Genomic DNA, 16,933 nt, shown 5'->3' on the forward strand with positions numbered 1-16,933 from the left:
AAGAGACATTTACAGGTCAAACTTACAAGAGTTCTATTTTGTCTTGCACTTAAATTTACATTAAATGAGATTTCATCCCCATTTCCGCTTCCCTCATTGTTTCCCGGTTATGCTGTTTCTAATGGATTTACCTCTTCCTGTGCTTGTTCTCTGTAGTCATCTGCTGATACTATTTTATCTTTTTCCCACCATCCAAACACAATCATGCTCATATCTCCTTTTTTTTTTATACTTGCACATTGCATGTGCACATACCTTACCAGCATGGGTTCTTTCAGTATTTGAAAAACATTTCCTTTTATCCTCACTCAAATATTAAGCCAACTGGAAAGTGACACATCAAGGTTAGGAATGCAGTCTGCTTCTGACAAGGAAAAAATGCTGAGCTTTGCAATAGAGGCTAAGTGGATTAAGATCCTTTTTAAAGATTAGGTCACCCTTCAGCCCAAATGCAGATTTCTACTGAAATTAATGGAAGCTCTAACAGAATGCAATGGGAGGGCTGACATTGAATGGCAACACAGCAAACATACACTGGCAGCCCACCCAATCCCAAGAGTCCAAATCACTAACTCCAAATGAGTCTTAACAACCAACTGGTTGATTCTGTACTGTATATTAACAGGCTTTAATCTTGTAAAATTATGAGCTGATGGGGGAAAAAAGATGAGGTAGTAGTTCTCAGGATAAAAACTTAGGCTGTGACTCATCTGATGGAGCTGCACTGACATAACACCAACAGACACATTTGCCTTAGGAGAATCTATACTGCCTCTGGAGCTAGTCCTTTGCACTTGCATAGCTCCTGCCAGACCAGCCACAAAGCTCCAGCAGCTCCAACCTGGAATTTGTTTTTAAGGATACAGTTCAACAGAACACACTTTTAGCACTGCCCTGTTAATAAACCACAAACAGCATGTCTTTGTGTGGGATAGCTAAAGGAAAACTTTATGGATTTGTCTTACATTCCCTCTGCCATCACCTCTGGGCAGATGAACCCAACCCCCTTCTACCAGGCAGACCTGCAAACGCAGCCCAGCACCTGAAAATCACACCAGAGCCCTTCCAGCTCTCACATCAACAGAAATAAAAATAGTGCAGGTGACAAAGCAGCTTTGCTGCTGCTGCTGCACAGCTGGCACAGACCCTGCTCACTCCTCACTGCATGGCTCCTTGTGTGAGAAACAGTAACTGAGCAAACATAGCAGAGAGGCAAATCCTGCCTTCACTCTCCAAATGCTGCAATGCTCTCAGCCACCCTGACAGAAGTAACTCTACTTCCCTGCTTGTTTAAAAAAAAACAATACACAAGCAAACTGGAAGTTTGTGCAAGCCTTTGTGGGAAACTGGCAGCAATGCCTCACTGCAGAGCAAGGAGCCCAATTTCCACATCTGCACCTGCTCACCAAGGCTCCTCTCAACCAGTACTGGAAAAACACACAGAAAAGAACAGGGTTTTCCAAAATCACTATCACAAAAATGAGATTTGTTTCTTCCCTTCCTGTTCTTTAAAACAACAAGTTTCAAATCCAGAGCAAGCCCCATTCTCCACGTGAAGGATCAAATGGACAGACAGGGAAAGGAAGTGAGCCCAGTGCCTGTGGCTCCCTGCAGGCCCCAACTCACTGTCTCAAAGTCCTGCAGAGTTAGCCCTCACAGTTCTGCCTCTCTTCAACAACACTGCTTATGAGGACTATCATAAACCAGCACTTTCTTTCCTGATCAGAGCCAAGACTTGTGTAGGAGCTTCTCTGCAGCTTTTCCTTTCCCAGCACAGGAGAACCCCATGGTTACTGGCCACAGACACACAGGTGTGTAACTACTCCAAGCCTCCCAGCTCAGCCAAGATCTCTGTTCCTGCCATATGTTTAATTAATGCAGGGTGTCAGAAGTGATGAGAGGCCTTTCTGCACCCTGCATGGAAGAAAACGTTTCACTTCAGGAATTCTCCCTCACACATTAACCATTTCCTCAGCTTGCTCTGACATCTGCTGCCCTTGGGCAGGGAGGGATGTGCTGCATTAGCAGTGCCAGCAGCAGCCTGACACACAGAATGGCCTCCCCACCGTTCCAGCAGCACCCTGGGCTGGCCCTCAGCGTCTCTCTGGCTAAGAAGTGCAGATTATTGCTGGCTAGAGTTAGACATTTCAAGAATCTGAGAGTTAGATGGAAAAGTCAGGAGAAAAGGATGTGTTTGAAGAGCATCTTGGACAATGAAGGAGTCTGGTGCAAGAGGATTTGTGGATATTCCTGGAAAACATGCAATGGAGATCACACTCCCTGTACTCCTGCTTTCACCTGCAGCACCCTGCCCAGGGCAGGGATGTGCACAGCACCTCACACAGCACAGCCAACCCCAGTGGCTGCATCACACTGCAAAGTGAGAGCCAAGCTCCCCAGCACTCAGCACAGGAATTTGCTGGAGCTCTCTCCTGCCTCACTACTTGGTTGGAGAGGAGAGCATGTCACCCCTCAGAGCCATGCCTAAGTCCTCCCTTGCACCATGAGCCATTTGCAGACAGGTTTTAACTTTGCTCCCCAGGGCTGCAGCCATTTCCAAAGCCAGGTATGCAAGCAAACAGGCTTGGTGCCACTTGCCCAGCCTGCTCTCCTCCTTCACCTGGCTCATGAGCAAGTACCAGCACTTGGACTGTGATGGCAGCAGACTCCTTATGCAGCCTGGGCACCCCACAGCACATCCAACAGGCAAAATTAGGAGTAGGAAAACATAAAACTGCATCTTTAATTTTGAGCACTTGCACCCTGCAACATTCACCAGTATCTTTGTCTTGAGAGGTGAGCATTGTCTTCATCATTCCTTTCTCCCCTCTGTCTTGCAGCCAATTCTGCTTTTTCACCTTCCCTACTCCCCATTCTTCTTTTACTTCCATTCTCCTTTTACTTCCAGTGCCAGGAAATGGTGAACACTCTTAAACCCTGCTCCCTCCCCCAAAACAGAGAAATTGTAATAAATGAGTGTAAATTAGCAGGCTTGGCTAGCACCTAAGTTTCTCAAGCTTGCAAAGAGTAATACATACATGAGTGTTCAGCAAAACAGCTCCACAAAGTCACTCATCCCTGAAAGGCAGAGCACTTGCAAGTCATGCCTTGAAACCACATCCCCAACACTCCCAGCATCCCAGTAAAAACAACTTGGAGCCTGCCCTAAAATCAGTGGCCAGGAGGTTTGTGTTTGTCCAAGATGAACAAACAAATTACTGGAAAAATGAGAAATAAAAATCAGTGCAGGGACTGGGGCATAACTCATGACACAGCACATCTGTCCACTTGCTACGGAAACTATGTTTGGCAAGTATCAGGTGTCTGAATTTCTGCTTACGTACATCTCCCTGGACAGCAGGGTATTAATAACACAGGCAGCCTAAAAACAGAAGCTATCACCAAGAAAAGCTGCCTTCTGCTGAGAGCCCCTTGCTCTAGCCTGGGTATTGTTGTGCTTTCCTCAAACAACACAGAATTTTGCTTCCTTGCTGTTCAGAGTTGCCATCTAAGCTGATCTCAATTGAAGGAAGATGAACAAACAAAAGGAAGGGAAAGGAAAATTACAGCAGGAAGCAACCCTCATTGTGAGCAGTTTTCTTGAACGTCTTCCCATCGAGGCTCACACTGATATGTGACTCTGGAGAGCCAGCAGCAGCCAAGGGTTTAGCTTAAAGGCACAAACCTTTCCAAGAGACCTCCAGAAGCCAAAGTCCCTCATGCAGGGGACATGCAGGAGCTCCTGCAGCCAGACAGGACAGCCCTGGCACTGCAAGCAGCATGAGAAGCCACTGAGTCAAACATGGAAGAAAGCAGCAAGTGGACACAAGCAGGGGCAGAACACTGGGCACAGAGATGAGCACAGCAACAGAAACAGAGTGGGAAGAAAGCAACTCCATGTTCAAAATGCAGGCCAAGGCACTGGAATGGGAAGCACAGGAATGGAGATGCTCAGGCTTTGGGGAATGTGGAACTGCACCAGAGAAGTTACTCTGGAGATTTAAGTTTTCTAAAGAGCAGCTTTAACTCAGCAGCCTAGGAAGGAGCACTTGAGGCAGCACCACAGAAATGGGCATTTTTGGTTCAGATCAGTGTCAGGTTTCTCATGTATTCTCAAGCCGTGTTAGAGGCGTGACTCCCAGCAGTGCAGGCACTCACTGCCCGGAGAGGGGAGAGGCTTTCCTTACAAACACACGGTTCCCCAGCAAGCCCTGTGCTGCGGCACGGCCACACAGCTGCGCCGTGCTGCCCCCCGGTGGCAGCAGATTCGGCTCCCAGCAGGAGGAACGAGCCACATTTCTACCTCATCCTGACTCAACAGCCAGCTTTATGTGCCCGACACAAAGTCAGGAACACGGATTTCAAAAGAAAACTGTCTATTCTGGGCAGGTGCATTTTGCTTCTTTTCTGCTGCTCTCTGCTGTATGATGTCAAGGTAGAAGTTTTTCAGAGCTGCACATCAAATACAGATAAGCAATTTCTGCCAACCACTGTGGTGGTCATGTATCTCAAACCTCAACTGAGTGTGTATTTCCCAGGGGTTTGAGGTGCAGGCACTGCCTGTTTCCCATCAAACAAGGCACAGGGAAGGAAGCCTGCAGATGTTGACAGCAACACTTCCACTGAAAGGCAAGGACTGTCTGTGAACACTGGGCTGGTGAAGGAATTCCCCTGGCCTGCCCACGGTGACAAGTATTTGATATGAAGATGGATTCATCCAAGTGGCGTCCTCAAGAAAGGAGAATGATCTAATCTGAGTCACCTAGACAATGTCATTATGATCCCACAATTAATCCAGTGATCAGGCCAGACAGATCAGAATCAGCAAGGCCAATCAGCAGGGTTTAGATTAATTTTTCTCTGCCAGGACTTCAACTAAAGTAGCCAAGAAATTAGTGCCAGCCACCTACCTAGCTGGTTATTATCACCTGGGCTTTCCTCTAAAATCATCTGCCAAGCCCGACCAACAGCCAACAACATTAAAGTGTTTAAGACAACAAAAGATGAAGGCTAAGTATGAGCACAGAACCCAATCTGGGACTTCTACAGATCTCAGACTTGCATTAAAATCCAAATTCTAACAGCACAAACTGCCTGTTCAAGCAGGACTGGATACCTGCCATCTGCAATGACAAGCTAGTTGGAACAAGAAGGAATCTTAATGCATTACAACAAGCTACACTCAATTCTCTGAACTCATACTACTGCTGACAAAAACCTGCCTTTGCACTCCTGGTTATTACAATATTTCAATGTGCTTATCACCCCCTGGAGCAGAAGGCACTCGGTTTCATGCAAGCAGTGAAACTAAAATGCAGTGACAAAGGACAACAGAACTGCCAGTAGAACTCAGACTGCTCTGATTATTGGTGTGTCTTCTCAAGAGCCTCCATCAGTGCAAATATGTGAGAACTTTCACAAAACACATTCAGTTAAACAGAAGAACCATTACCAAGAGCAAAGAAAGTTGAAAAATGGTAATTTCTTTAATAACCTGTCATTAATTATAAATTTAAGACAAAGTTGCTTGCATTAGCCAACTCTGAATGGACAGCCTCACATTTTCTTTCCAAACAGTGAGTTCTAGACACGAGTTATAAAATTAACTGGAGATTGTGGACTATTGTAGCTGTGTCACAGCATGGGCACTTGTGAGCACAAAGTCAAGGATATCTTCCTATGTCCCTTGATGGCTAAACCACAGGGACAGGATTTGTGAACAGAGTCCTTGCCTAGGAAAGCCTGAAACAGTCTAGGCAGGATGGACCAAGCCAGGGCAGCAGACCCAGTAGAAGCTCCACCTCAAAAGTTTTTAAAGTTGAGAAAAATATGGCTACATGCATAACAATTTTAAGTCTGTTTCTGTTTCTTCAGGCTTGGCCTTTGCCTTGGCTGCTTCTTTGGTCTCTGCACAGCATTCTTACCGCTGGCAGAGGGAAGCCTGAGTGTTACTTCATCATCCTCTGTGTCATCATCCATCCGAGCAGCTTTCCGGCGCTCGAGCACTGCTGGAGTACACACTGGAGTAGGATCCTGAAGAGATCACAAAAACAGGATTCACAGCAAAGCCATCTGCCAGAAAAAGCTGTCCCTGCCCCTGTGGTACCACAAGACACCTCAGTCCAGCTCTCCTTGAGAAAACTGTTTACATTTTATAACTAGCTACTTTTGTAGACATTGTTTCTTTGGACAGAAGCATCACCTTCAAAGAACTGTATGTGAAAGGCAAATGGAAATTAATTCACATTTTTTAACGTGTTGTTATGCACATTTCCCTTCTAAACTTTGTATTTCCTGACTCAAAGCACCATGAAAGTCAAGTGGAACATAATAAGGACAACGAGGTGGGGGGTGAGGGAGTATATTTGAGACTGGCATACAGAAATGCCACATTCCATTTTACAACAGAGCTGAAACATCCCAGCTTTGTTTCCTCAGTAAGCCCTCAGAACTCAGTTGACAGAATGTATAAGTTATCCTGTCTGCCTCACAACCAGCCATACCCCAATTATCACAAGTAAACCCCAAATAAATCCCCCAATTATCACAAGTAAACCCAGTAATAATAAAAATCCCCAAACACTCAACATTGCAACTCACAACAATGATGAAACAGAAGAGAAATATTCATGTCTTAGACTTTTTAGACTGCCAATATCCCAAATCTCAGTCCTGATGACCTGAACTTCCCTTTCATCCTACTGCTACTTTTACCTGGCATTTGTTTCCAAACCACTAACTACTGTGCCTGGAGAGCACGGGGTAGGAGGGACAATAGAGATGGAAATGGGGACAGACAGCACTGCACTGTATCAACAATTCAAATCCCTTTCTACCAAAACAGGATGGCACTGAAACACAGTCCAACAGAAGGACTCCATCAAGGAGATCACGTCATCCCAGGGTAAAGCCCAGGTGCAGGGGGGGTACAGGTGCCCCAGCACCCTGCAGTACCAAGGGAGTGCTGGACAGCAGAGGCAGACAGCACTGAGGGACAGGCACTGCTGGTTACAGCGTGCTGAGCAGAAGCCTTTGCTACTAAACAATCTCACAGGAGAAGGAACCACGAGGATTCTATCACTATCCTCAGTTTAAGAGTGTAAATACATCTCAAAGGAGCTACTTTCAGCACAAACATCTCTCAGGCAAACAATGTTAAGGCTTTTGTGTGTTGAAATCAGCATTAAGGTGCCAGCTGAAGACTTCAAACATCTGCCCCCATGTGAATGGTGGTACTGGACACCACCAGGACTGGTCTGTCTTACCTGGCTGCTCAAAGAAATGTTCAGATTTCGTTTCTTGGATGTTTTAACTTTTTTCCTCTTTTTGGAAAGTGCCTGTGCAGCCTAGGAAGAAAGACAGATCAGGTGGATCACTACACACTTGTATGAAGACGCAGTCACTTAACACTTCATAGATTTGTTTCATAACTACAAAGTCTTTGTTACAGCAAATAGGTTTAAAGAAACAAACTGACTGATACATAGGTGATCTGGTTTGAACAGAAACACCAAAAGCAACACATGCTAAACAAGCAACACATGTAACAAAAGCAAAACAATGCTATTCTGCATTTATAAAATACTCCATGTTAAACAGCATTAACTGCTCACAACTCAAGTACCTGACCCAAGCACTGCAGAGAAGGAACATGCACGAGCTGTGGACAGAAGTTCTGGTCTTGGGATCTGCCTCCAAACTCCCACTCTGCCAAAGCCCCTCTGCTCTTTGGTGATTTGCACTCCAGTATTAAACCACAGAATATCCAACTGCTTGTACCAACAGAACAAAAGGGACATCTGCCCTTTGCTGTTACCGACTATTTCTCTACAAGTAAACATGCAGGCACATGGAGTGCAGCCCAGCAACAGCACCACACCGAATTCCTGGTGCTTCCATACAGTTCCTAACACAAGTGAGCCTCCCTGGGGCTCCAGCTCTTTTGCCAGTTCCACACAAAATACATGATTTCCATGCATTCAGCACAACTCTAGAAACACATCTTGCTCAAAACACTCACTGAAGCGATGCCAAACTTACAAATCCTGGGAAGTCATAGTCCAGCCCCTTCTCAGCCAGCTTCTTCCGTAAGAGCCTCTCCTTCCTCAGCAGGCGCTGCGTCATCCTGGCCTTCTCCAGCAGGGAGCGCACGCGGTTGTAGCGCCGCACGGCCGGCTGCGAGGGCTGCCGAAACATCCTGTCACAGCCTTGGAACAGGCTCTCGTGCACCTTCTCGGGAGGCACGAACTGACCTGCAGCAAGCACAGCACCGGGGTCACAGCAGGGCTCCCCTTCCCGCCAAGGGCACTCACACAGCACAGCTCACAGCCACAACACCGCGCTGCCCAGCGAGTCAGGAACAAAGAAACCAACACTGCACCCTCAGCCAGCCAGGGAAATGGGGGGTAGGTGTGCAGGGGGATAGAATACAAGAAAATAAAGATAGTGTAGAAAGTAATCTTAGCCCTAAGGAGTTGCAGCTGGGCCAATTATCAAAGATTAGGAGCAGGCCTGACTTTACCAGGCCACAGCTGTAAGCAATGAGACAAAGATGCTATAAAAGAGTGGGGTAGCTGGGTGAGAGGGGAGCTGGAGTCAGTTGGCTGCTTTGTGAAGAAGAAAGAGGCAGTGCTCTGAGGAGCTGCCCATGAGAAACACCAAGAAGGTATGGAACTTTTGTGATAGGAGACAATAGCATGGAACTCTTGTGACAAGATGACAATGTGGGTGGGTGGATGGATAAAATGTTTTAACAGTTTCATCCAGAAAGATCACACAAAATTGTTTTACAACAACACATCAACTCTTAATCCTTTACAAAGAAAGTGTTACTGCTACCATGACTGAGAAACTCAGTGATTTCATCAATCTTTTACGCAAAACCTCCTTTTGTCCAACCTCACAGACAACTGCAGCAGTTACAAGTGCCAAGGAGTGTCCATGTGAAAGGAATTATCTCTCCAGCAAACCCAATTTTGTCCTGAGATTTTGTGTTACAGTCACTAGGAGCAACATCAGCCCACAGGAAAAACCAGCACTAGTGACCAAAAGCCTGCTAAGCATGCTCTTTACACATGATGAAAAGCTCAGCCCCACAGAAAATACTTCTGGGACAAAACTTCATTAAAAAACCCCTAAAGTTCTATGCACAGTTGAAAAAGATAACTGAAATAACCACAAGTTTCCTTTGCGTGCTAGAGGACTTACACTGCAGTTTATACTTACACTTCAGCAGTCTCTCAGAGAACAGGTAGTTGTTCATTGTGTCTGCAACAATCTTGGCCACATCATCAGACTCAAACTCCATGAATGCATAGCCTTTGCTGGCTCCAGTCTGTGAGTGACAAGGGAGAAACATCAAACAATGTTCTGGTACCTGGAGGGCTCTATTAAAATTATTTTATTCTTCTAAAGTCATAGCCCATTCTCAGCTAACGACAGCTAAATTCACAAATGTCGCTGAAATTGTGAGAAATGCAATTTAGTCCTGAAAGACAGATTTAGTCCTAAATTGGTATCATGTTATTTGTAAAATATATATTTGCGCACAAAACAAACTGCTCACAGCTATCTATTTGGTAAAAAAAACAAAGCTGCCCTGCATTGCAGCTGTTCAGCTGTTCCATGTTTATACAGTAATCTTAAAATGTGACACCAAATCCAGGAGTGAGAAAAAATTACCTTTATCCAACACAGCAAGTAAGTTAATATAGAACCGTGGCACTTCAGTTGTACCTTGAACTGGCGCACTCCAGCACTTCCCACTGGAGTGAATTTACTCACGTTAAAAAGGCCCACAAGAGCCGTGCCCCAGCTGCCGCCTGGCAGTCGCGGACAGCCCCGGGCCCTGCCGCTCCCACGAGGGGCTCCCGAGGGCCTCAGGGCGCAGCGGCCTCCGCGCGTTCCGACGGCCCTCGCTGGGCACGGGGGGAGCCGAGCCGGCCCGGCCCGGCCTCGGGCGCTCGGCCCCATCACGGCCCCGCACGGGCCGCTCCTCACCTTCTTGCTCCGGGAGAGCCGCAGCCGCGTCACCGTGCCGAACTGCCCGAAGTACTCGCGGAGCTGCGGCTCGCACAGGCCCCGCGGGAGATGCCCCACGAATACCACGCCGGGCGTCAGCTCCTCCTGCGGGCACAGAGATCGCGTCAGCCCGGGCCGGGACTCGCCGGACCCGGGCCGCCGCCCCGCCGGGCCGCCCCGCTCACCTTGGCCGTCCGCTTAGTGCGGGCCCGCTGCACCTTCTGCTGGAACTGGCGCTGCAGCCGCGGCTCCAGCGCCAGGAGCGGCGCCGCCCTCACGGCCGCGGCCGACGCGGGCACCTCCGCCGCCATGGCCTCCCCTGCCGCCATGCTGCCTCCGCGCGGCCGCCGGAAGTGCGTCACTGCCCTCGCGCCGCCGCCGCGCGGCCAGACGCCGTCTCCTGGCAACGGGGCGGACGGGCCCTCGCGCGGCCACACCGGGCCCGGCCCCGCCGCACCGGGAGGGCGGCCTGGGACACGGACACCGCCGGGGCGGCAAACTCCCGCCGTGGGAGCGACCAGCTGCACTCCCAGGGCGATCAGCACTCTCTGGGCACCCTCCCAGCTGCCCTCAAGTCCATTGCTGGCTGCTCAGGCCGCTCAGGCGGTGCTCCGGGCAGCCCGGCGCGGCGCTGCAGGCGGGGCGGGGCAGGCGCGCGCCGGCGGCGCGGAAGGCCCCGTGGGCGGGAAGCGGCGGCACCATGTCGGTGAGCGAGATGTTCGCGGCGCTGCAGGGAGCGCTCGGCCAGGACCAGGACATCCGAGAGGTGCCGGGGCGGACGGGACGGGACCGGGACGGGGGCGGGGTGGTGCCGGGGCTGTGGCTCGGCTGACGGCGCGCTGTGCCCGCAGGAGATCCGGAAGGTGGTGCAGGCGCTGGAGCAGACGGCGCGGGAGATCCTGACGCTGCTGCAGGGCGTGCACCAGGGGCCCGGCTTCCAGCACAGTGAGTCCCGCGCCGCCGCCCGGGCAGCGGAGAACAGCCGGGGGCGGGAGTGCCCCTCGGAGCACGCAGGTGCCCTGTCCCGGGGCCCCTTCTCCAGGGTCCGGTGTCTCTCGGGGCCTTCAGCGTGGGTTTCCTGGAGGCATCTGGGGAGAGGAGAGCGCAGCTGGGAGGTTTCAAGCCAGACAAGCAGTAAAGCTGCTGTTCAGCGTTATGGACACCGTTCTGTCCCTTCCTCCCTCCCTAGCATGGTGCTTTTCTGTCTCGGTATAGAGCAGTGTGTTCTTTTCCAGGTATTCACATCCTGGGCTGCTGAGTTGGCTCTTAGGTCTCCCTGTAAGTGATTTGCGCAGAAATTGTTATCATCTCTTGTTGGGCCTCTTATCAGTCTCATCTCTTCACCCCACACCCCAAAAAGCTGTGTTCCTGAGTGCTGAGGGAGTATTCAGGATGGGCTGGGATGGGAGCAACACACTTCAATCTGGTTTGTACAAACACATTCTCTCTGTGTGTATGAAATCTGCTTAATGTGGCAAAATGTAAAAATAATTTGCAAGGGCTGAAACAGCAGGACCTGCCCTTGATGTCTGCTTGAGTGACAGCAGGAATTGTTCTGCAGCTTTGGAGGATTGGGTTGTCATCAGCCTGGTTTCAGGCTTCTCAGGTGTTGGACAGAATGTTTCTGGGCCAGTGTGTTTCCTCCAGGCCATGAGAGCAGCTCTGCAGGCCCAGGTGTCAGATCTGCTCTTTCTGCCCCCTCATTTTTCAGCTTACTGGTGACACTACTGGAATAAACCTAAATATGTCCATTAAGAGGTGGTTTTCTCCAGTCAGTTAATATCTTGTGAGAGGAAGCAACTGTTCTGACTTTGCTGGACAGTTGAGAGGAAATGCTGAACTCTTGAGAGGAATTTGTGCAGGCCACTGAAGGGAAACAGGAGCAGCCTCCCTGGGTGCTGTGTTTCTCCCTTGCAGAGCTGATGGGTTGTTTCAGCCTGAAGAGGTTCCTCAGCACACTGGGGCTGGGGCTGGAGGCCTGGCCTCAGAGAGGGTCTGTGCTCAGCAATGAGCAGCACCTGAGCTTTGAGCTGTGCAGGCAAGTGTAGGTTCCATCTGCTGGGAAACCTGGCAGTGCTGGAAATCAGAGCTGCTGAGTGGTTATTTGCACAGGTTCAGTTCTCTAACCTGGGAACATCCATGGTCATTGTGTGGGGAACAACTTCAGGTGTGTAGTTGTAGAGGCCCATCTTCAACTCAGTGTATTTTCACTTGATTTTTAATTCCTGAAGAGAGCTGGTCCTGGAACTTGAGGAGTCTGAGAAGAGATTTGGAATAATTAAAGAAAAAAAAAAAAGGACAAAACCAACGAAAAAATGGAAAACAAACAAAAAAAATCAAACCAAAAAACCACAAACAAATAAACAATCAGGCAAAACCCCCAAAGCCTCATCTTATAATTATTGCAAAAATAATGCCTTATAGGTCAAGAGTTAACTTGTGATAGCAGACCTGTGAATTTGTCATCAAATTCAGCTCTTAGTAAAACCATGGGATAGTTGGGAGTTTGATGGAGGACAGCTTCCCATACCAACCAGTGGCTTTTGAAATGTCATCTCCCAGAGGCTTCCTTGGTGCTTGTCCCAGCTGGAGCTGGAGAGCTGCTGGGAGGGCTGGGCAGGGCAGTGTGTGCTGCATCTGCTGTGGCCTGGTGACAGGCAGGGTGACAGGCGGGGCCAACACAGCCCCAGAGACAACTCTCCTTGCTCTTGAGGCTGCAGAACATCACTTTGAATCTGGGGTTGTGTTTGTGTCACTGGGCATTGTCTGAGCCTTTACAGTAAGGATTGTTTCTCTTTGTCACAGGTGCCTCTGCAGAGCCCAAACGGGAATGTGCTCCTTGCTCTGTTCCCCCAGCCACACGATGCTCACCTGACAGAGCTGTAGCTCTCAGTGAGCTTCACACAGCTCTTTCATCCTGGCTGCCACATGGAGCACTCCCACATGCTGCTTCCTGAAGCTTTCCTTTTTTGCATGTCATTCTCCTCTCTTTTATTTTTTAAACAGAAAAAATGTGTTATTAACAGAAGTTTTATAATCACACTAGAGTGACTCCTCGTGGGTGTTGTTTGCTAAAAACCAGCACAGCTTTCAGATGTAGCTTTTGTGAATAATCCTGGCCTCTGCACATGGAGATGCAGGAGGGCTGCCAGGTTGATTTTGTGCTGTGTGAGGGCTGCAGGGAGGCTGTGGCACCGCTGGCACTGCAGGCACTGTAGCGGGGCTGTAACTCTGTCAGCCAACGGGAGGTGGCAGTGGCTGCTGCAGGAACAGGAGGTCATTCCTCTGCAGAGCTGCAACCCAGGCTCTGAAAATACATCGTAAAAAGCAGGAAATGCAGTTTCCTGAAGGGATGTTGCACCTCATGGAGCCAAATTCTGATGGATTAGAAAAAAAAAATAGGATAAGATTTTAATATAAAGAAAGGTTTCTTTTCCTTTGACTGTGAGAGTTGCCTGGCAGCAGTGCTTGGTGTGTGCTTCCTTTGGGGCCAGCTGCTGTGTGCAGTGCTGTTCCATTGCTTGGGATCTGGCTGTTGCTGGGACATCTTGGCTCAAGTTCCTGACCAAGGCCCAGAGCAGATCAGACAGCCTGGAATTCCAGAATCTTTCTGCTTTACCTCTGTGGCTCATGGTGCCACCAGGAATACTTCTCAGGTTGATTCCAAGTATCAGTAGCCTATCTTGAGCAAGAAAGAAGTGTAAATAGCACTGTTTACACTTGGTAACTCTGTTTACAAACCTCTGCTGCCTGTCAAATACCCATTTCCTGAGTGTATTCATTCCCCAAATGCTGTGCTGTTTCTTTTTCAGTTCCAAAGAAGTGTCAGAAGGCTCGTGAGCACTTTGGTACAGTGAGGACACAGATGGAGTCCCTGAAGACCAAGTTTCCTGCTGATCAGTATTACAGGTGTGCAGGATCACACACAGCCAGACACAGATATGTATGGGAATTGCTTGGCATTGCAATAATTGCTTCCAATTATTGCTTTGGAATAATGATGTAAAGGTTGATGGGCTGAATGCTTCTTTCTCTTTGAAAAGTAAATCATGGTAGACAAATGTGAGGTTCTTATCAGCATAGATAAAAAACGCTTTTGCTCAAACACTTTAACTTTTCACCAAAAATACTCAGTATTGAACTATTTTTTCTAGAAGTTTTCTTTAAAAAGCAAAAGGGAAGCTTAAGAAGTTGGAGCTGCCCTTGTATCTGGGAGCAGGGCATTTGCTGCTCCATTAATTTCAGTTAAGTTGTTCAGTTTGGGGTGTTCCTGGAAGCAGAGCTCTGAATCTGTCATGAAAAGGCTGTTTGGTTCTGCAGACACTAAATGAAGTTGTCACCTTTGTGTTCTGTTGCTGCCAGAAGGGGACAGTGCCTGGCAAGAACATTTCAAAGAACAAGAATCTTGTCAATTCAGATCTGTTGAGGGAAAGCTCTGGCTGTCTGTGGGCAACACAGCCTGGAAAAGTGTGGGAGCTGAGGAGATGTGTGAGAGGGGTGAGCAAATGTCAGTGCCTGGTGTGGTAACCTGGGTGAGGAGTTCTGGAGTACCAAGGAGATGTCTTTTAGCTGGTGTCATTTGATAAACCAAAAATACTGCAAAGTGCATGTGTTAAGGCAGAAAACACAACACACACAGAATGTGTGCGTGTTGCCTAACGCTCCAGTAATAAACATTCATTATTTATACCTGTCCCTGGTGTTTCTCCTGCAGGTTTCATGAGCACTGGAGGTTTGTGCTGCAGCGGCTGGTGTTCCTGGCAGCATTCGTAGTCTACTTGGAGTCAGAAACATTAGTGACCCGAGAAGCTGTTGCAGAAATACTTGGGAGTAAGTTAATGTTGTAGGAAGAAAACAACAAAAAGCTTGTGGCCTTAGACATTGTAGCTTTCAGAGGTACAGGGAAATGGCAGAACTTCATTTCTTCCTGAGAAACCAGTTCCAGAGTTTATCTCGTATTTGATTTCATTATATAAACAACAAATTCTCAGAAGTCGACGGAAATTGGCAAACCTAATGTTAACCGAAGTACTTAGTCATTAATAAGTTCTTCATCAATGAAGGTTATTCATTCAAAGTGTGTAAATGCACCAAAAGCATAAAACATAAGCATAAGATGAGAGCTTGTTTCTCTAACTTCTTGCTATTTGGTATTTAAAAAGTGTGTAAAACAGATTAAATTCTTTGCCATAAAAGAATTGTATCTTCACAGAGCAAAAGATTTGGAAAAAATAAGGAAAATACATCCTGTATATTGATGTAAATCCAGTTACTCTGTTGGATGTACAGTTGAGGATGTACAAGATGCTGAATCAAGAACAGAGTGGCTCTAATTACATCACATACAGGAAAAGGCTGACTTTTATTTTGTAATAGTATTTCATAAATTTGATATTTCAAATTAGCACCAGTAAACAAATGCAATTTAAGGTGGCTGGGTTTGCTCATGCTCAGCACCACCTCATCACTGCTCTGTTTTTGTCTCAGTTGAAGCTGATCGAGAACGGGGCTTTCACCTGGACATTGAAGATTATCTTTCTGGTGTATTAACTCTGGCCAGTGAGCTGGTAAGGAAGATAGGCATGCATGTGTTTGGTTTGAAACTCACCTTGAAAACAGAAGTAATGTGTCTTTTAGCTTTATCAAGTTGTTCTTGGCAGTTATGATACACAATACCTTGATCTGAACTTGTTCAGAGGCAAGATGCTTCTCTGCATGTTCCTCAGTGATACTTCTAAGATTTAAACTTAAATTTTGATTTGATTGAAAATCCAGAACTATGCTCAACAAAAAGGTAGATCTAAGTACAAATAATCTGACTGCCAGGACCACAAGTGCTTTGTTTGGTACAGTGACTGATGGGGACTGTGATGTGATGTGATGTGGGTGCTGTGCTCTCTGCTGTCTCTGGCAGGCCAGGCTGGCAGTGAACAGCGTCACAGCTGGGGACTATTCTCGCCCTCTCCGCATCTCAACCTTTATCAACGAGCTGGATTCTGGCTTCCGCCTCCTCAACCTGAAGAACGACTCCCTGAGGAAGCGCTACGATGGCCTGAAATACGATGTCAAGAAAATCGAGGAGGTGGTTTATGACTTGTCCATCAGAGGACTCAACAAGGAGGCGACAGTTGGTGCAGGCGGGGAGAAGTGAAGGATGCTCCTGGCACAGCATCATCGATTACCTCAGATGGTTGCCAATTTAGGAAGTACCTAGAGAAACCTTCCTCCAGTAGTTTAGAAGAACTGCAGCTCAAAGCTGCTCTCTATTTTCTTACAAAAGGTGTAGTACAGGTGTTAGATGTTTTGTAAAATCATGTCTAGATTAGGACAGGAGACTGTTTCCAGTGGAATTCCTCTGTCAAACACACGGTGCTGTTCTTTGCACAGCAGCAATAGTAGTCAGTAACTCCCATTAGTTCTGTAGTGTTGCTTCCCTGCTGTCAGGGAAGTGCTGTGGCTCTGTCTGCTCACACACCCTCAGCGGTGTGTGCACAGCACTCAGCTCAGTGCAGACACATGGGATCTTTAAAGAAACACAGTGTGTAAATACTGACTGGTTTTTTAAGACGCTTTTTTTTTTCTTTTTGTTTCTTAAATTTTCACCAATGTAAGTTGAACAAATTTGCATAAGTGTTTATGAGCCAGATCTCTTTTTTTTAATGGTTTCTCATAATGTACACTCTGTAATTGAGAAATTAGTGAAAATACTCCTGAGAATTCCTCTATTGGAACTGGTGTCTTGCACCCCAGTGTCTCAGTGTCTCTGTCTCTCTCTCTCTGTCTCATATTTTTTTCTTTCCACCATCATTTCAGAGCAAGGTTTTCTTAGGTACCTGCTTTCTCTGTCTGGTATTTGTTTTAGTGGCATGAGTTAATGCAGAGTTTAAAATTATGATTTGCCTTGAGAACTCTG

General features: G+C 47.6%; 2 protein-coding genes across 2 annotated transcripts; one reads left to right on the forward strand and one right to left on the reverse strand.

The window, feature by feature from the left end:
- Window positions 1–5,462: 5,462 nt before the first annotated feature.
- Window positions 5,463–10,361, reverse strand: NIFK (nucleolar protein interacting with the FHA domain of MKI67). Its single transcript, XM_074548791.1, is given in 7 exon segments — window positions 5,463–5,886; window positions 5,889–6,033; window positions 7,266–7,346; window positions 8,041–8,252; window positions 9,226–9,334; window positions 10,000–10,125; window positions 10,206–10,361. Coding segments are annotated over 7 exon segments (870 nt in total). The 5' UTR covers window positions 10,350–10,361; the 3' UTR covers window positions 5,463–5,833.
- A 290-nt stretch (window positions 10,362–10,651) lies between these two features.
- On the forward strand, window positions 10,652–16,811 carry TSN (translin). The gene is made up of 6 exons (XM_074548792.1): window positions 10,652–10,786; window positions 10,872–10,965; window positions 13,833–13,929; window positions 14,735–14,850; window positions 15,508–15,587; window positions 15,935–16,811. Exons 1-6 carry the CDS (start codon window positions 10,721–10,723, stop codon window positions 16,169–16,171), a joined length of 690 nt encoding a protein of 229 aa, XP_074404893.1. The 5' UTR covers window positions 10,652–10,720; the 3' UTR covers window positions 16,172–16,811.
- Window positions 16,812–16,933: the final 122 nt, after the last annotated feature.

Source organism: Zonotrichia albicollis, chromosome 10 (genome assembly GCF_047830755.1).
Source record: "Zonotrichia albicollis isolate bZonAlb1 chromosome 10, bZonAlb1.hap1, whole genome shotgun sequence".
Lineage (NCBI taxonomy): Eukaryota > Metazoa > Chordata > Aves > Passeriformes > Passerellidae > Zonotrichia > Zonotrichia albicollis.